Genomic DNA, 21,713 nt, shown 5'->3' on the forward strand with positions numbered 1-21,713 from the left:
CTTTCCAATAGAGATTACTATCTGTCATACCTTTGCTATATCCAAGCTTTGTCAAATGTTTGTCCAACCTTGCATACTAGATTATGGGTGCTTGCTTCAAGCCATATAATGCTTTCTTCGATTTACATACTATGTCCTTGTCATATTTCAAAGGAAAACCTTCAGGCTGCTCAATGTAGATTTCTTCTTCAAGTTCTTCATTTAGAAATGATGACTTGACATCCATATGATACACTTTGAATTTCTTTTATGCTGCATAGGCTAAGAATAATCTTACTGCTTCTATTATAGCCACAAGAGCATAGGTCTCATCATAATCTATTCCTTCTTGTTGTGAGTAACCTTTACATACCAATCTTGCTTTGTTCCTTACAACTTCACCTTGCTCATTCATCTTGTTCCTAAATACCCATTTAGTTCCTATCACATTCTTGTCTGCTAGTCTGGGGACCAATTCCCATGTCTCATTCTTTACTATCTAATCCAATTCCTCTTTCATAGCTTATTTCCAATAATCATCTTTACATGCTTTATTTTCATTCTTAGGTTCACCTTGAGGTATCAAACATAGTTCTTCATTGACTTTGCTTCTTGTCATCACACATTTATCTCTACTTCTAAATATTTGCTCAGATGGGTGATTCTTTATCATATTCTTTCCTGAAGTAGGAGTTGCTATCTCAACTCTTGGCTTTGCTGAAGGTTCCAAGCTTTGTTCCTTCCTTGGCTCTCCTTCATTCTACAAATCATTGTTAGTCTCAAGAAATACCTCATCATTCCTTGGCTTAGTAACAACATCATCTACTTTGTAATAAACTATTCTCTATTGTATCTTGAATTTCTCATCAATTCTCACATTTACACTTTCCATAATAATCCTAGTTCTCATATTATAACATCTATAAGCCTTTCTTTTCAATGAATAACCAAGAAACATACCTTCGTCACTTCTAGCATCAAACTTACACTTTGTTCATAGTGTAGACTTTTGTATTCATAGCTTCTCTCTAAAACATCTTGGATACATCATTCTCACCTAACATAGCTCTTGTTTCTTTTGCAACTGACATGTTCCTTCTCTCTACAATGCCATTTTGTTTAGGGTTTCTCAGAGCTGATAACTATCTTTTGATTCCATTTTCTTCGCAAAACATGTTAAACTAATTTGAAGTAAACTCTCCTCTTCTATCTGATCTTAAAAATACAATCTTCATACTAGATTCATTCTCAACTCTGTTCTTGAATATCTTGAACTTATCAAATGCCTCAGATTTCTCTTTAAGAAATGCAACCCACATCATTCTAGAAAAGTCGTCAACTAGAATCATAAAATACCTTTCACTATAGAATCCTTTAGTCTTTGTAGAACCATTGAGATCTGTGTGTATAATCTCCAATTTTGTTGTAGTAGTAAACTTCTTGTAGGGAAAAGAAGTTTTATTATGCTTTGCTAACACACATTCCTTGCAAATTGTGTTAGTAGGCTTTACAATCTTAAGAAAATCTCTAACGACAAACATACTACTAGTCTTCACAACACTATCAAAGTTTATATGACAAAATCTCTTATGCCATAACTAACTATCATCTACCTTTGCAACCAAACATGTCATTTCAATAGGATTCAATTGAAATACTTTACCTCTAGATCTGGTTCCTATTCTAGTTACCTTTCCATCTTTGTCTCTGATCATGCAGGTCTTCTCTATGAACTGCAACTGATAACCTTTGTCCACTAGTTGTCCAACACTCAAAAGATTGTGCTTCAAACCATCAACAAAATATACATCCTCAATATTATTTTTACCATCAAGAGTTATAGATCTAGTATCCTTAACTTGGCATGCTGCATTATTTCCAACTTTGTCAATGCCTCCATCCTCACTTTTGAAGTCAACAATGTTGTTCATATCACCAGTCATATGATGTGAACATTTGTTGTCAATTATCCAATCAGATTTTTTTTCAACTTATGACACCAATGCTACTTTTTATGGACTTTCTTCTTTAATTGTCACAAATCCTATTTCATCATCACTAGCACTCATTGTATATTCATCAGAATCATTTTCTTCATTTGCATACAAAAACTCTCTATCTTTTCTAGGTTTGTAATTTCATTTATACTTTCTCTCTCTTTTAGGACACTTAGATGTGTAATGACCATATTCATCACAAGTCCAACATTTAAAGATTTTCTTACCTCCTTTTTCTCTTCATACTAGAAGGGTTATTCCTTCTTCAATAGTTTTGTCCTCCTCAGATCTATTGTACTAGCAAAGTCTTCTCTAGCACTTGTGCTTCTTGATAAACTAGGTCAAATATTCAAGACACTAAAAATTGTCTCTATTCTAGTAAATTCTTCGAACTATCTAAGCTCATTCTCAACTGCTTCAAGTCTTTCAAGCAATGTCTCCTTTGTGAATTCTTTGGTACAAGATATCAACAACTGTATCACTTGAATTGTTGGCTTAAATAGTGGTGTTAATCTCTTCAGTATCTTCCATATAACCTCATCATCTTCTTTGGTTCCTCCTTGAGATCTAATACCTACAGTAATTTATGATATTCTGCCTACAAATGTTTTTACAAATTCATCTTCCATCATTTTAGCATCTTGAAATGCACAAATCCAATTTTGTAGCCTCAATTTCTTACAATGTTCATCACCTTCAAAACTATTTTCCCAAGCTTTCCAAATTAGATGAGAAGTAGCAAGTGATTTTACCTTATTGTATTCAATTTTAGGAAGTGCATCCAATAATGCTTCTCTAGCTCTCATGTTGCAGATAAAAAGATCTCTTTCTACCTTGGTAAAAGTTTCCAAATCCTTTTCATCAATGATTGTCTTCATTTATTTTGTCAAGATCCAATATCTCGGATCCATACACAACAAATGTGTCTTCATCTTTTCTTTCCAGTTTTCATAATTTGTTCCATTGAAATTCAGACTATCTTTCCTGAACATGCTTGCTATGGATCTCCCAAAGTTTTTAAACTTTACCTTCTAGGATTTGACGCATAGATACTAATTTTTAGAAAAAATAGTCCACCAAGCTAACTAAGGTGGGGGAGGGGGGGTGAATAAGTTATCCAAGAATTAAAGTATATATCTTCTTTAAACAAACTTAACCATTCAACCAAAGTAAACAGTCACCATAATAAGATGCATACAGGCAATTACACTAGATAAGTTAACTAGGGAAACCCTTGATCAGAGGAAAAACCCTAGTGGGAATTATGCCCACAAGATGATGTACTAATATAAATATTCCTTATTAGAGGATGGACCCTATTAGGAGTCTATTACAACATTCAATACATAGATTCCCTAATAGGAGACTTTGAATCCTTGTTAGGAGATTCCAACCCTATTAGGAGTTGTGCCAACCCTGTTAGGAGTTGTGCCAACCCTGTTAGGAGTTGTTATACAATGTATGCAAGAAGAGCCTACTGCCCAAACATGCAATTTCAACTACAAGAAGAGCTCACTACTCAAACATGCAATTTACTATTATTTTCTTCTTTCATTTGTTTTGTCAATTGGACCAATCATTGTGAGACCTTATAAACCAGGTCATGAACCTCAGATCACTCAGCAAAACCTTGGCAATGAAGTTTCCTTCACTTCTTCTTTGCTCTACTCAACTTCACATTCTACTCTCTCTGCTTCTTATAATTACTTCTTATCAATCCAAAAATCCATCATATATGATAAAGGAAAATGTGCTTCCTTTATACCAAGTGCATAAAATAATTCCCTGAGTCGGCTATTAGACCTTCTAAATTAATCATTATAGGACCACATTAAGAACACGATACACTTAGTGATAACATTAATCTTCCACATTTTAACTTGAATATATTTGCTTACATGTAATATTATGACGAGAGAACTTAGTCACATCATCACCAATATGTCTTGCTCACATCCTCAACCTCAATTCTTAGAATAACAACTCTACTAAGAGATATAACAAGTTTACTAGAATATGCCTCTGTAAACTCTATCTCAAAGCAGACATCACTAAAACTTACATAACTTCTTCCAGATTTATCATTCTTCTTTCGATATTAATTGCACATACTAGATACTCAGAAGTATCTCCCATAACCTCGGATAGTTAGAATACTCAACTAGTCATCTGTACCAACTTGATCTTTCTGTTGTTCTTTTGTTAGATACCACAGAAGACTGCTATGTTAACATCAATGAAAAACTCAGTCATGAATGTAACATATCATCATAGTAAACATCTACAATGCTCCCCCACAAGAATATCATTAGCATTCATACTTCCAACACACATGTGTCATGCGGTCTTCTTTGTGATCTCATCAATTCATCATAGCATCTCATAGCTTCTTTAGGTTTGTTCAACCTTTCAATGAATTCCTTCTCATGTTTCAGTTCATTCTTTAGATGTTCATTCCCAGATTTTAAATTTGCAATCTCCACATCCTTTCTATTTAACTCTTGAGTTGTAAGGAGATATTTGTTAGACATGTCCAATTGATTATGTGTAAGCATTTGCATATCATTGTTCCTTTCATCAAGTCTTGTAGTCATATGGCTCTTATCTTCTTCAAAAAAAAAAAATCTTGGTCACTTCTCGCAATCTTATTGATTGGATTTCATGCTCTCTCTTTAGTGCTCTTACCTCTTCATTTGATGAATTATTCCTCTCCAATAGATTCTATATTATTGCATCACTTTCACTAGAATTTCCATCATCAAGTAGACCTTCAATGTCTTCCTATTGATATTGATATTGAAGGTCTTCCTATTGATATTGAGTATCATTCTGCTAGATTACCAACTCCTTCCTTTTCTTTAAGGATTTCCTTAGTTCTTCTATATTGGAAATGTAAGAGGAGTAATTAAGAGGGGAGGATGTTGGTCAAAGGAATAGTCTTGAAAATTGAGTGTCAACACACTTAACCATTTTCATCATACATGTCGAGTACACAATAGATACTGAGCCAAAATTCCAATAGGTGTCGAGTCACAGTTGGTGCCGAGCAAGTCAGCATGTAGTATGTGTCGAGTGATCTAGGAAATGTTTCATGTGCCGAGTAATCAAGAAATGTTTAGATGTTGAGTAATATAGAACATATAGGTGTCGAGAAATATAGAACATATAGATGCCAAGCAATCCAGGAATCAGTTCATGACGAGCATCAATAATGTAATGAGTGCTGAGTAACTTAGAATTAGCATAAGAGTTTGTACTTGCACAAACTAAGATATAAACCATTTTTGGAGCTGACTTAGAGAAATTTCAAAGGAGAAAAAGGATAAAGACAAATCATTTGCATTCCCTATACAATCTGCATGCAAACAATTAGAAAAATGGAGAAGGCATGCAACTAATGAGAAAAATGCAAAGTATGAGCAGGAATTTAAGATTCAATATGGATTGTAGATCCATACCTAACCCTAAGTCTTCACATTCTTTATAAGGAGAATGAATGCACCATTGAATGCATGGAAGAGAATAGTATAAGGGGAGATTATAGCAAAATTTTAGTGTGAAGAGAAAAGACTTAGAGGAACAGAGCAACAATTTCATATCAAGTTGATCAAAACGGCACAAGGGACAAGGAGTACATACAAAGATTAGATCAAGCAATGATCAGAACAGGAAAGAGCAGATCTAGTACTTGAACCTAGTAATATGAGATTGCATTCAATTAGGTCAAATGTTCTAATACACTCTCACAATTGTATTAGAGGTTGAAATCCTATGTTGATAGGTTAGCTTAACAGCTAGGTAGGAGAATCTTTGGAGAAGGTCATGAAAATCCTATGTATTAGGTGGGTTTAATAACCTATTGTAAATCCTTTAACAAGGTGACACCTCATGTAAGTGTTTGTAAATCCTCTAACCAGGTCACTATTGACATAGTGTAAAGCCTTTAATAGAGAAAACCATCAAAAGTGGTTGAACATTGATTGTTGTAGTATTTTTGTGGGTGTCATCCCCACCCCAGTTTTACCTTCTTATTCTTGCAGGGTTTCTGGGTTACCAAATATTTGTGTTATGTGTTGATGCATGCTTTCATTTCATGTTTTTTTATATGTGTACATGCATGCAAATTATTTTTCAGTTATGTGTTAATAAGGATTTGAAAGGATAAAATTTGGTTACTTCTAATTCACCTCCCCTCTCAGAAGTACTCTTCCCATTTTGAACATTCCAACAATTGGTACCAAAGCTCTGGTTCTCACAAGGGGAAGCCTAATAGCTTGGAGAAAAAGGTCAGAAGATGGAAGTCTTCAAACTTGGGAAGATCATTGACAATCAAGTGATTGATGTGCAACTAGGTCTACACAAAGTGAATAAAGGGTGTACTCAATAAGGTTAAGTTCATAAATGCTTAGTTAAGTGTTTTTGACACTCATGTCAAAGGGGGAGATTGTTGGTCAAAAGAATAGTCTTGACAATTGAGTGTCAACACATTTAACCATTTTCATCATACATGTTGAGTACACAATAGATATCGAGGCAGAATTCCAGTAAGTGTTGAGTTACAGTTGGTGCCGAGCAAGTTAGAATGTAGTATGTGCCGAGTGATCCAAGAAATGTTTCATGTGCCGAGTAATCGAGAAATTTTCAAATGTCGAGTAATATAGAACATACAGGTGTCGAGCAATACTGAACATATAGATGCTGAGCAATCCAAGAATCAATTCATGTTGAGCATCAGTAATGTAATGAGTGTCGAGTAACTTAGAATTAGCATAAGATTTTGTACTTGCACAAACTAAACTATAAACCATTTTTGGAGCCAACTTAGAGAAATTTCGAAGGAGAGAAAGGATAAGGATGAATCATTTACATTCCCTGTACAATTTGCATGCAACCAATTAGAAAAATGGAGAAGGCATGCAACCAATGAGAAAAATGCAAAGTATGAGCGAGAATTTGAGATTCAATATGAATCATAGATCCATACCTAACCCTAAGTCTTCACATTTTTTATAAGGAGAACGAATGCACCATTGTATGCATGGAAGAGAATAGTATAAGGGGAGATTATAGAAAAATTTTAGTGTGAAGAGAAAAGACTTAGAGGAACAACCTATTGTATTATAGGTTGAAATCCTATGTTGATAGGTTAGCTTAACAGCTAGGTAGGAGAATCTTTGGAGAAGGTCTTGAAAATCCTATGTATAAGGTGGGTTTAAAAACCTATTGTAAATCCTTTAATAGGGTGACACTTCATGTAAGTGTTTGTAAATCCTCTAACCAAGTCACTATTGACACAATGTAAAGCCTTCAATAGGGCAGACCTTTCATAGGGCAGACCATCAGAAGTGGTTGAACATTGATTGCTGCAGTGATTTTTGTGGGTGTCATCCCCACCCCAGTTTTACCTTCTTATTCCTGGAGGGTTTCTAGGTTACCAAATCTTTGTGTTATGTGTTGATGCATGCTTTCATTTCATTTTTGTTTATATGTTTACATGCATGCAAATTATTTTTCAGTTATGTGTTAATAAGGGTTTGAAAGGATAAAAGTTGGTTACTTCTGATTCACCCCCCTCTCAGAAGTACTCTTCCCATTTTGAACATTCCAACAGAGGGGTGAATCAATTTTCACAAAAAAAAATCCAAGTCCCTTAGATGCAAACACAAAATTTTACTTAACAAACCAAATTGTTTCTCTGCTCGGTTAGAACTAGATATTTGCTGTAACTCAATTAATAAAGCAATTCTAATATATTAATGTGTATTAACCTTTAGTAACTAAGTTGCAGAACCATAAACCATAAAGAAAATAAAATGAACACATGAGACACCAAGATTTTGTTAGAAATATAGATTACTGAGAGGGGTGGGCGGGGGGGGATGTGAATTAGTAATCTGCAAACTTTAGTCACCAACTGGATATTATTACTTACTTTAAACCATTCATAACAAAGAAATAAAGTAATGATAAACAATAAAAGTAACAATGCACAAAGATAACTCATAACACCATATTTTGTTAACTAGGGAAACCTTGGCCAAGGGAAAACCCTGGTGGGGATGATACCCACTAGATAATATATTGATATATAAGATCCTTGTTAGAGGATGAGTCCTGTTAGGAGTCAATGAGAAAATTTAGTATAAAGAGTCCCTTCTAGGAGACTTTGAATCCCTATTAGGAGATTCCAACCTTGTTAGGAATTGTAGTATAATAAATGCAAGATGAGCCCACTGCCCAAACATGCACTTCCAATTACAAGTAGAGCTCACTGCCCAAACAAGTAATTAGACTGAACATAAGTACTCTATCTTCATCCTTGACTGATCATTGATCTTTAGCTTGATCTTGGATCACCAAATAGCTCGTATAAAACTTCGCATATATCACTTTCACAAAGTTTGCATATAATCACAATTACAAGATAACACTTGCAATCACAATCGCTCACTACACACAATCTTACCATAAAATGTCCTTTGCATAAATGCCATGCCTTTACACAAATTGTTGTTGGATCAGCTAAGACCACAATTCACTTTTATAACATAAGGTAAACATCTAGGATGTCGGCCCTAATTGGACAAGTAATTATTTTGTAAACAAAACAATTCTTTCCTTCAATTTCATTGTCCTATTTCACTTCAAACATGATTATCTCTATTTTGTATAGTTTGTACTGAATTTTGAGGTTATACACATGATCACCAACATGTATACTATCTCCATGTGACTTCTCTAGTCATAATATGACATCCGTAACAAGTTATAAACAAAACAATACGCTGCTATAAACTTAATTCTATACTTAAACAATTTTTTGATTGCCAAACATTAAGTATCTTTATTTTTGACGTTTCCTGTGAACATTATGTCATGTGTTTCCATAAATGACAACAATTACATATCACTATTAGCCAATTGTCAACAGATTTAACATGGAAACCTAATTTGGGAAAGCCACCAATGCAACTCGTTACAATTTTTCACTCTTCTAAAGTGACCCCTATTAGAAGCTAACCCTATTAAAGGTTACAAAAAAATGGTTAAGTGTGACCATGTTAGAGGATTTGAATCACCCTATTAGGAGTGGCCTTCTTAGAGTTCTTTAGACACTTCAATCTAGAAATGTCACCTTGTTAGAGGATTTACAAAATGAGTATTAAGTAAACTTTGTTAAGAGATTTCTTTACTGCTACAATGGTTAGAAAGAAACAACAATTTGACTTGATTTGTGATACAACTTTCCTTTCTAATTTAGATCTCTATTCTGGCTTGACCTCTGGATCCTTCTTGATCAAATGTTTTGTTGTAGCTTAACTTTCACACTCCTTGCTCTTCCTTTCCTTCATTCACGTATCCATCTCTTTCATATTCAACTTGATAAACATCTTGTCCTCACAAATTGACCTTTCTTATATATCATAAGCTAGGAAAAGTCGACTTAAAAATCCTTTCAAAACATCAATAAACATCCATTTAGTCAGCTCGTATTAACCAAAAAATTTAACAAAAGCAATATGTTGTTAGTTGGCTAATACTAGACTAAACACTTGGTTAATACAAAACTTTCTTTGATGACTAACCAAACTCAGTTAACACATTAACTGACCAATCTCGGTTTACACTAACTCTGCTTGGTTAAAAATTGATATTTTTGTAACATCAATGATAATATACAATTGAATAATTGATTCCAACACTTCTCTTGTTGCTTCAAGTTGCTACAGTACGAGTTGTATATAATGCTTCTAATTTTCAATGATCTTTTCCAACTTGTAGGCCTCCATCTCCAAGATCTTGACTCTCAAGTGGTTAGACTTCTACTAAGAGAATAAATCTCTTATACCAACTATTGGAAGTCTATTGGGAAAGTTAGATATTGAGATGGGGGGGAGGGTGGTGTGTGAATCAGGATCTATAAAACTTTTACCCTTTGAAACAAATATCAAGTATGATAACTTCACCTTAAATCCTTACCTCAATAATAACATAAATCACATAAACATTTACTTCAACGATGTGTATGATCTAAAAAATCACATCCATAAACATGACAGTAAATGCTCAACACATAACACAAAGATTTTGGTTACCCAGAAACCCTCTAAGGTGAAGGTAAAACTAGGGTGGGGATGACACCCATAAATCTTCACTACTACAGTAACAAAGTTCACTTGTTAGGGCTACAAGTTTAATCACTTCTAATGATCTACCCTGTGAGGGGTTTTCCCTATTAAGAGATTACAAGACTTATTCAGTCTACCTTGATTAGAGGATTTAAACTTACAACTAAGTAAGCACTCTATTAGGAGATTTACAAAGGTCTATTAGGACCACTCTGTTAAGAGATTTACCTTGGAATATTTGCTTGAATGTATCAATACTTGATCCTTTGGTTTGCACTTAATATGTTGATTACAGATCTCCTCTTTCCAATCTTTGATCTCTGTATTCTGCCCCTTACTGCTCTTTTCGAATGCATTTTCTAATTCACATTCAAACTTCACTTGTAGCTTCTCTCATACGTACATACTATTGAAAATAAGGTTTGGATACTCCTTTTATAACCAACTAGAGAAGTTTCTAGATTCAAATATTTCCCTTTTGTTGCTTAAACCTTCCATTTTTCTAATTGGCTAATTACCTTGCATAGGGATTGATATTCTAAAACAAAATACATAATCATCTCCTTAAATGACTCTACAATCATTAAATCATGCATTAAGTCGACCAAAAATGGTTTACCTTAGCGTTTGTACCATTCCAGACAAATATACCAAAATTGGCTTTCTTAACACATGATCACTTTGATGCTCAATCATAACTAATCTTTAGGTTGTCCCTCAACTTCTATATGCTCAAAACATATTGTAAGACTCGACATGAATTGACTCTATATAACTTGTCTTATACTATTTTCTATCTCATGCAACATGTATTGGAGTACTTAATGACCATAGACTTGCTCAACAATAATAATTGCTTCGCTTTAACTAAGATATGAACAAGTCCAATATACATAGCTCAACCTTATTAGGATGGGCTTGGTCATAATGATGACCGAACAAATTTTCATAGGAATGACTAAGTGTTTGACCCTAATAGACAACACACCTTAGATCTGAACCTAGAGTAGAAGTAAGAGTTGAGAAAGTGACACCAACACCAAACGATAATTTGATAAAGAATCACCTCGTTGATCAAATTATTGGAAGCAAAGATAGAGGAGTTATGACAAAAAATAGAGTACATGAAGAGTTGTGTATGATTTCTCAAGTTGTACCAAAGAGTGTAGATGAACCAAGCAAGGATGATAATTGGATTCAAGCAATGAAGGAAGAACTAGATCAAATTGTGAAGAATGAGACATGGGAATCGGTCCCTAGACCTAAGGGGGAAAATGTTATAGGATCTAAGTCAGTTTTCAGAAGAAAAAAAATGTATGAACAAGGAGAGGTTTTAAGAAACAAAGAAAGACTGGTATGTAAAGGATATTCACAACAAGAAGGTATAGACTATGAAGAGATATTTGTACCTATTTCTAGATTTGAAGTAGTGAGAATGTTCTTGACTTATGCAACTAATAAGAAGTTTAGAGTGTATCAAATGAATGTGAAGTCAACATTTTTGAATCGAGAACTTGAAGAAGAAGTCTACATTGAGCAGCCTGAACGATTTCCTTTAATAGAAGAAGGAGATATGATATGCAAGTTGAAGAAATCATTGTATAGAATAAAGCAAGCACCTAGAACTTGGTATGCAAATTGGATAAGTATTTGGCAAAGTTGAGATTCACTAAAGGTACTATAGATAGTAACTTATATTTGAAAGAAATTGAGAATGGTTTGTTGATTATTATGATATTTGTGGATGATATAATCTTTGGAGGTGATGATGAAGCAAGTGACAAATTTACTAATGAAATGAAGAAGGAATTTGATATGAGCATGATTGGTAAGATGAAGTATTTCTTGGGTTTACAAATTATGTAGAATAGTGAAAGTATTTTCATTTTCAAGGCTACTTATTTGAAAGATCTATTGAAGAGATTTGGTTTGGAAATTTGTAAGCCTGTTGGTAAACCTATGATAACTGGTCATAAGCTATCTAGCAAAGATAAGACACATACATTTGAGAAGAAGCAGTACATATCCATGATTAGATGTTCATGATATATGACTCACATGAGATCATATATAGAAAATGCACTTGGTATAGTAGCAAGATTACAAACCAACCCTAAGGAATCACACTATGCAATAGTAAAGAGGATATTCATATATTTGAAGGGTACACCTAATTTTGTGTTATGGTATGATAGATCAAATGACTTTGCTCTATGTGCATATATTGATATGAATTGGGTAGGCAGTGTGGATGATAGAAAGAGTACAAGTGGTAGAGCATTTTTCCTTGGAGGAAGATTGGATTCATGGCCAAGACAGAAGCAAGATTGTATTTCATAGAGTACAACATAAGTAGAGTATGTAGCAACATCATGCAATTGCAATTAGATCATGTGGATGAAACAAATACTAAAGGATATTGGGATAGAAGTTTCAAAACCTATTATCTTACATTATGATAACACAAGTACAATGAGCATGTCCTTACATTCTAAGACAAAGCACATATCGATTAAGTATCATTTTTTGAGAGAGAAAGTTGTAAAGAATGAAATTAGACTAAAGTATGTTAATATAAAGGAAAAGATTGCAAATATATTTATAAAGACTTTGCCTAAGGATACATTTGAGTATTTCTGAGGTATGTTGGGGGTTATGCCCCTTCCTACTTTAGAGTAGATGATGCAGAAATTGCATCAGTCTAGTGGTACATAGCACTATTGTTTATCTGGACTGAATGTTGATACTTCCTTTATGGGCGAGTATCTATATTTGAGCTTTCATAAAGGACTCTTGGTAGTTGGTATTAAATAGTGACTTTGGACACTTGAGTTGGTTGAAGAATTTGAGTACTAAATCGACATAATGATACCTTTGTCGTTGATGTCAATGGGCTCTCATTAATGGAGGAGAAGTGAGTGCATATGAGAGAATCTCTCTGAATGGGGGAGATTTATTGATGTCAATAAGGGAGAGAGAGATATGTTAATGGGGGAGCAATAATAGCTAATGAAGAGTTATTACCGAGAGTTTTAGATTTGATTGATGAAGAGGATTTGAAAAAATGAGAGCAACAACAACAATTGTATGTTTGGTATTCTTGGAACTTGGATTTTTTTCATCTATGTTTCCATCAATGCCAAAGGGGGATATTGTTAGCATGAATGTTGATGATATTCATATGGGGGAGTATCCTAGCATTGTTGGAGCATTGAAGAGATTAATAACATGACTGTGTTGCATCCATGACTATGTTTGTCATTGATGTCAACATACTGTGAAGATTGGCAGAGTACCAGACAGAGATTGAGGTCGTACATATTGAGTATTGAAGATGAGGGCAAGCATAGATGGGGACATGTTCTACAATGTGTCTTGATGGTGTGGCTAAGAGTGCATGCAGAAAGTCAAAGACTAGTAGCGGTTATTTGTGATTTATAGAAGACAGTCTATAGATGGAGTTCTTGAAAAGTAGTTTCTGGTAAATGGATTATATCTCCTAACATGGATAGAATTTGGTTAAGTGCAGTTAGACAGAGATAAAAGACAACATGATGATGACATCAACAAGTGTGCAGAGTTCGAGGTTACATGTGTGAGAAATTGTGAAGATAATGAGCCAACAATGTTTTGTAATTATGAAAAAAAGTAATGTATTGTATTATCTCATGAGATCCTATTATAATTGTAATTGAGAAAGCCTCAAGGCCAACTCATTGAATTCTTCTAAGGACTTAGTAGAAAGGAAAGTTAATTTCCTTGCGATGAAGTATGGAAGTGATTGTAAATGCGACAAATAAGAAAGATTGGTAAATGTAAGTAAGCAATCAAAGGAATTATTGTGATTCGAGTTTGCAAATCTAGTATTGAGATCTAAGAAGGATGCAAGTTTGCAAATCTAGTATTGAGATCTAAGAAGTGTTTGGTGGGGAAGAGGCATAGTAAGAGGACAAAGAAAGAGTTTGAGTTGTTAAGATCAATTATAGTTTTATTATTCTAAAAGAAATAATATAAAGATTAGTTGGAAAATGAATTAAGTGGTCTTGCCCCTGAAGCTATTTGGACAATGGATCCTTCTGCTTTCTACATCTCCTTACAGGGTTAGCACAACTTCTTATAGGGTTGGAATCTCCTCAGAGGGATTCAAACTCTCTTAACAAGGACTGATATGTATTGTATGCATTTCATTGGCTCCTAATAGAGTCCATCCTCTTACAAGAAACTTATTTATTAGTACATCATTTTGTGGGTACCATCCCCATCAAGGTTTTCCCTATAATCAAAGGTTTCCCTAGTTATCATTTCTAGTATTATTTTGTATTTATATCTTTTTATGGTTTCTATTGATATTGATCACATGTTTATGATTTAATAAGGTTGATAAAAGTTGTATTGATCATATAACTGATTCATCCCCCACCGCTCTCTTAGTTATCTTGGTGGACTTTACTTTCTAACAAATTCTTCCTATGGTAGAATCAAGTCCCATCCCCTCTTCTTATGGCCTACTAAGTGCCTTAGTAGGTTGCCTAGAATCTTTTTCGCTACTTCAATCTGCCCATCAGTTTGTGGGTGATGTGCAAAACTAAACTTCAACTCCGTCTTCAACTTCTTCCACAAGATTCTCCAAAAATACCTAGCAAGCTTTGTATCACAATCTCAAACTATACTTTTTGGAAGATCGTGCAACCTCACTATTTCTTTAAATAATTAATCAGCAATGTGAGCCTCATCATTGGTCTTGTGGCAAGGAATGAAATGAGCCATGCTTGGAAACCTATTGACCACCACAAATATTGAACCATTACCCCTTTGTGTCATCAACAAACCAAGAACAAAATCCATAATTATATCTTCCCAAGCCCTTGATGAAACATGTAGTGATTGATGGAGTCTTTTATTCTAATTGACTCATTTAGCTTTCTAACATAGTTGGAAACTTTTCATGAATTTCTTCACATATTGTGACAACTGGGGCCAAAAATAATGTTCATTGACAATATAAATGGTCTTATCTTAAGAAAAGTGCCATATCATTCCTCCACTACATTTATCTTTGATCAAATTCTCCCTCATAGAACTCCTCAAAATGCATAACTAACTCCCTTTGAATAGCATACCATCTTGGATAATGTAGTCTACCCACCTTGTTCTAACTAGAGTAACAAGTTCCTTGCAAGCTTTCCAAGCCTCTACAAAATCAAGATCCTTAGCGTAGAGAGTCTTGAGTTCATTAAACCCAACCACCTTAATATGTGTTTCTATCAGTAATATTTACCTCCTACTAAGGCATGTGTAACCCTATTAGATCATCCATTTATGTGCTTCAATACAAATGTATAACTTTGTAAAAAAATCTAATCATTTCAAGCACCTCCAATTCAATTTACCCTAACTAAGGTATTGTAATGCTTGATGATCAATATATAAAACCGATTCTTTTGGCTTTTTAATACTTGAAATATTGCATAGAACTCCTTGTATTAAATATAATATTTCTACTTTGCATCATTGAATTTTTCATTGAAATATGCAATGGGCTTACCTTATTGGCTTAGTACAACTCCAATGCCATTGCCACTGGCATCACAATCCACCTAGAACACCTTGTCAAAATCAAGGAGTGCTAACATAGGTTACTTTGTTTACCCTCTTAATCCTTATATATTTCCCCTTATTAAAATCTTCATCTTTCGCCAAACCCCGCTCTCCCACTCCCTTTCCCTATTGCAAAAACATCAACCTATTGGTAATGGAGCTTTAATGTCTTACCAATTTTAAGACTTTTTTGAGTTATGTTTGGACTCATGTAAGTGGATGCATAATTGATTGAAGGTATCACTTCTCCATTGCGACCTTTGTTGTTCAAACAACATTATTTGTTAAAAGTCTACCCATTGATCCATGTATGCCAATGTTTTCTCTAAATTTACACCAAAGTGTGAGTGCAAGTAATCAATAGAATAGCTTAAGCCACCCCTAAATTTCAATTTCAAAATTTTTAGAAATAGTTTTTACAAAATGTCTAAATAAAAAATAAAAACTATAGATCACAACCAATAGGGAAAAATGAAGGCCGCACAGGTACCACTTACAAAGAAAAAGAATAAAATAATATTATCTTTGGCCCCTCTTTGTGAAGTGGAGAAATCGCATACGCAAGCTTTATTAAAAATTCCGAGTCCAATCCATATCATATGCAAATTCTTGGCGAAGCACCTTATCAGGCACATATGCCAAGAATCTTGCATGCATAATGCCTCTGATTGGCGTGCTAACCATTTAAATGGGGGTACGAATGTTGGCTTCGATCTATCAGATGAGCAGAGGTGGGGAAATCAAACTTCACGATTTGCGTGTTTTCCACAGTCTATACTGTTTGCATTTTTGCTGGACAGGTTCTCGGATCTCGGCGACTAATTCTGCGTATGCACTTTTACTTCAATCTAGTGTTTCTATAAGTTTTCTTTCTTATATGTTCTGAAGATTTGAATTTCTATTTTGGAGGATTCTTTACTGGAATGCTGTGAATTTGTAAACTTTGGAATGATTGTTGGCCATCTGCTCACTTCCTTCGGCATTTCCTGACACGCTAGAATTTTGCTTTTAGGTTTTTGCATTAGGTGTCGCTTTTCTCAGTCTACTTTGAGTTTTTTTCCCATACACCTTAATTGTGGGGTTGTCGAACAGTATATTTGTTGGGCTTGTACTCTGGCAGATTGACTGACGTACGATCTATTTCTCCAACTGATTGAGAGGTCTTTGCTCATGTTCCCAATTTTTGGAACTCTTGAATTTTATAGTGCCGCAGCCCTCATTATGGACCAATTTTTGTTATTTAGTTTACCAGTGTGATTAGAATCTACCCCAAAATAGCTTGAAACTCATATAAATTTATATAAGGAAAGTTCTGACCCCAAATACCTATCTTTCTTGTAAAAATATATCCGAGGATTTTTTGGTGGCAAGAAATACGAAGAAACGACCTATTAGGCGCTATGTTGAGAGACAGATAGTTTTGAACTCAGATAACCTTCTGCGCTTGTGCTGAAAAATCTCAGCACCGATTTTGTTATTAATAACAAGTGAGCAATAATGGGAGAGGAAAATGGGAAAAGGCAATTTAGATTCTGCATAGATAGGGGTGGAACTTTCACTGATGTTTACGCTGAAGTTCCTGGTGAACCAAATTGGCGAGTTGTTAAGATTCTGTCAGTAGATCCTAGTAATTATGACGATGCACCTGCTGAGGGGATTAGAAGAATACTAGAAGAGGTCACTGGGGAAAAGATCCCCCGATCTGCTAAGATACCTACATATCCAATTGAATGGATTAGGATGGGTACTACTGTAGCCACAAATGCTCTGTTGGAGCGTAAGGGAGAACGTGTAGCTTTATGCGTGACAAAAGGTTTTAAGGACTTGCTTCAGATAGGCAACCAAGCTCGACCTAAGATATTTGACCTTACTGTCTCAAAACCTTCACTGCTGTATGAAGAGGTAATAGAGGCAGATGAAAGAGTTCAGCTTGCTTTGGATGGCATAGAAGAAGGTGCAGGCATTGTAAGAGGAGTGTCTGGTGAATATCTAGAGGTTGTGAAACCATTGGATGAGAACGCTTTGAAACCCCTTTTAGAAGGATTGTTGAAGAAAGGCATAAGAAGCCTAGCTGTGGTTTTCATTCATTCATACATCTATCCAGCTCATGAATTGGCTGTAGAACGCCTGGCAAAGGCTCTAGGGTTTAAGCAGGTGTCATTATCATCAGCACTCATACCAATGGTGCGAGCTGTCCCACGAGGATACACAGCTACTGTTGATGCATATCTCACTCCAGTTATCAAGGATTATTTATCAGGATTTCTTTCTAGATTTGATGAGGATTTGGACAAAGTTAATGTATTGTTTATGCAGTCTGATGGAGGACTTGCACCAGAAAACAGATTTTCAGGTCACAAGGCAATTTTATCAGGTCCTGCAGGAGGAGTAGTTGGCTATGCCAGGACTACATTTCTCATGGAAACTGAAAAGCCTCTCATTGGCTTTGATATGGGAGGCACCTCAACTGATGTTAGCCGCTATGCTGGAAGTTATAAACAAGTACTGGAGACTCAAACTGCAGGTGTAACCATTCAGGCGCCACAACTTGACATCAACACCGTTGCTGCAGGTGGAGGTTCAAAATTGAAATTTCAAGTTGGAGTGTTCAAAGTTGGACCAGAGTCTGTAGGTGCCCATCCCGGTCCTGTATGCTACAGGAAAGGTGGTGAATTGGCAGTCACAGATGCCAATTTGCTCCTTGGAAGAGTAATTCCAGATTATTTCCCTTCTATATTTGGACCAAAAGAAAATGAACCCTTAGACCTGGAGGCAACAAGGACAGCTTGTAAAAAGCTTGCTGAAACCATAAATGCATATAGAAAGAAGCAAGATCCTTCTTCAAAAGATATGACCATTGAGGAAATAGCACTGGGATTTATAAATGTAGCCAATGAAGCCATGTGCCGGCCTATTAGACAACTCACAGAGATGAAGGGGCATGAAACAAAGAAACATGCACTTGCATGTTTTGGAGGTGCTGGTCCTCAGCATGCATGTGCCATTGCTAGAGCTTTAGGCATGAGAGAGGTTATTATTCATAGATATTGCGGTATATTAAGTGCTTATGGCATGGGACTAGCAGATGTTGTTGAAGAGGCACAGGAACCATATGCTGCAGTATATGGAACTGAATCTCTATCTGAGGTGTCAAAACGGGCAAATTTTCTGACAGAGCAGGTAAAAAAAGAATTGAGGCTTCAAGGCTTTAAAAATGAAAATATCAATACAGAGTTGTATTTGAATTTGCGCTATGAGGGCACTGATACTACAATGATGATAAAGGCACCCCGAGATGGGAGCAATGACTTTGCTGGAGAGTTCGTAAAATTATTTCGTCAGGAATATGGTTTTGAGCTCCAAAAGAGACATATCCTCATCAGCGATGTGAGAGTCCGAGGTGTGGGAGTCACAAATATATTAAAGTTACTGGAAATGGAGAAGGCAATAGGTGAACCCAAAGCAGAACTTTTTTACAAGGTCTATTTTGAAAGTGGATGGCAGGACACACCAGTGTATGTCCTCAAGAATTTAGGCTATGGTCATACTATAGAGGGACCTGCAATCATCATGAATGGAAATAGCACTCTATTAATAGAGCCTTTTTGTAAGGGAATTGTCACAAAGTACGGAAATATTAGATTTGAGATTGGATCTGTTCCAGTACACACAGATATGACAACTAAGGTTGCAGATGTAGTGCAGCTATCAATATTTAACAATCGCTTCATGGGGATTGCAGAACAGATGGGTAGGACACTTCAAAGAACATCCATTTCCACAAACATCAAGGAACGTCTTGATTTTTCATGTGCACTATTCAGTCCTGATGGGGGTCTTGTGGCCAATGCACCTCATGTGCCTGTTCACTTAGGAGCAATGTCTAGCACTGTGCGTTGGCAGCTGAAATACTGGGGTGAAAATCTGAGAGAAGGAGATGTCTTGGTGACCAATCATCCCTGTGCAGGTGGAAGCCATTTACCTGATATAACTGTGATAACTCCAGTTTTCCGAGATGGGAGGCTCATATTTTTTGTGGCAAGTAGGGGCCACCATGCAGAAATAGGTGGAATAACCCCTGGTAGTATGCCCCCTTTTTCAAAAGCAATATGGGAAGAGGGAGCATCAATAAAGGCTTTTAAATTAGTAGAGCAGGGGATCTTTCAAGAAGAAGGCATCATCAAACTACTTCAAGGGCAGATGTGTGATGAACATGGACAACACACTGATGGAAATATTGGAGTGATCCCAGGGACTCGAAGACTTGATGATAATCTTTCTGACCTTAGAGCACAAGTTGCCGCAAATCAGCGTGGTATTGTTCTTATAGGAGAGCTTATTGAACAGTATAGTTTAGGCATAGTACAGGCTTACATGATGCACGTGCAGACAAATGCAGAGGCTGCTGTGAGGGAAATGCTAAAATCAGTTGCTGCTCGAGCTGCCAAGCAATCAAATTTAGAAAAGAAGGGATCACTTATTACGTTAGAAGCAGAAGATTACATGGATGATGGATCGCTAATACATTTGAAGCTTACCATTGATGAAAACAAGGGAGAAGCATATTTTGACTTTGAGGGAACCAGTACAGAAGTATATGGAAACTGGAATGCTCCCGAGGCAGTGACAATGGCTGCAGTTATATATTGTTTGCGATGCCTTGTGGATGTTGATATACCTCTTAATCAAGGCTGTCTTGCACCTGTCACAATTCACATTCCATTAGGTTCTCTGCTTTCACCAAGTGAGCAAGCTGCTGTGGTGGGTGGCAATGTACTTACATCACAGCGTGTGACTGATGTTGTTCTCACTGCATTTCAAGCATGTGCTTGTTCACAAGGTTGCATGAACAATCTTACATTTGGTGATAAGACATTTGGTTATTATGAAACCATAGGGGGTGGATGTGGTGCTGGGCCAGGATGGAATGGAACCAGTGGAGTGCAATGCCATATGACCAACACACGCATTACAGATCCTGAGATTCTTGAACAACGATATCCTGTGCTGCTGCACAGATTTGGGCTTAGGGAGAACAGTGGAGGTGCTGGCCAGTTCAAAGGAGGCGATGGTATTGTTCGTGAGATAGAATACCGTCGTCCAATAACTGTCAGTATTCTATCAGAGAGACGAGTACATGCACCCAAAGGATTAATGGGGGGCAAGGATGGAGCTCGTGGACAAAATTTCCTCATCAGAAAGGATGGACATCAAGTTTACCTTGGGGGAAAAAACACTGTAGATGTACAGCCTGGGGAGATTCTTCAGATTTTAACTCCAGGAGGTGGTGGATGGGGCTATTCCTCTTGATGCATTTATAAATTGTAATGTTTTGCATCAATTTCAGCAGAAGCTTGAAATGTTTCATATAAATCCCACAGTAACATAAACACCATTAATGAAAACTACCACATGATAATAAGTGAATGGGAAAATGGAAGCAACACTCCTACTGTCTACATATCAATTTTCAAAAGGCCTAAGATCAACGTGGTTTTCCTGTTCTCAGTCCACTTCTGGAATCTGTGTATGCATTATTGAATTAAGTGCAGGTGTATATTTCAATTTGAAACGTGAATGTTTAACAAAGATATTAAGTCTGAAGTATAACCATTTATATGTTATGATATTCTATGGTTATTTTACTGCTTTTTGTTTCTGCCACAGTAAAGGCTCAAAGCAAAGAACTCGAAGAAAAATGATCGATTCTTTTCTTTAGATGAATTGTGCTCATTCCGTTTGTTTCAGCTTATCCTTGGACAGAGAGGAAATGCAATGTTTTGTATCTTTATATAAACCTAATTGTAACCCCATAGGGGTACAACCCTACAAGTGAACCCCTTATTTTTACAAGTTCTGTTTCATAGATTTTATTCGTAAAATTATATAACCCTGTCCCGACTCTTTACTTGCTTACGGTTGAAGTTTATATTTCCAAAAAGGAATTGGATCTTTTTTCAATCCCCATTTTTGGTTTCGATGACTGAAGATGACCCCGTTTTCTCTTCTA

At 35.8% G+C, this 21,713-nt stretch overlaps 1 protein-coding gene across 1 annotated transcript; it reads left to right on the forward strand.

The window, feature by feature from the left end:
- The first annotated feature begins 16,257 nt into the window (after positions 1–16,257).
- Positions 16,258–21,332, forward strand: OXP1 (oxoprolinase 1). The gene has a single exon (XM_089828256.1). The coding sequence runs from the start codon at positions 17,201–17,203 to the stop codon at positions 21,011–21,013; it is 3,813 nt and encodes a 1,270-aa protein (XP_089684382.1). The 5' UTR covers positions 16,258–17,200; the 3' UTR covers positions 21,014–21,332.
- Positions 21,333–21,713: the final 381 nt, after the last annotated feature.

This window comes from Cupressus sempervirens, chromosome 1, assembly GCF_028749045.1.
Source record: "Cupressus sempervirens isolate cs-2001-9-10 chromosome 1, ASM2874904v1, whole genome shotgun sequence".
In the NCBI taxonomy this organism is placed as follows: Eukaryota; Viridiplantae; Streptophyta; class Pinopsida; order Cupressales; family Cupressaceae; genus Cupressus; species Cupressus sempervirens.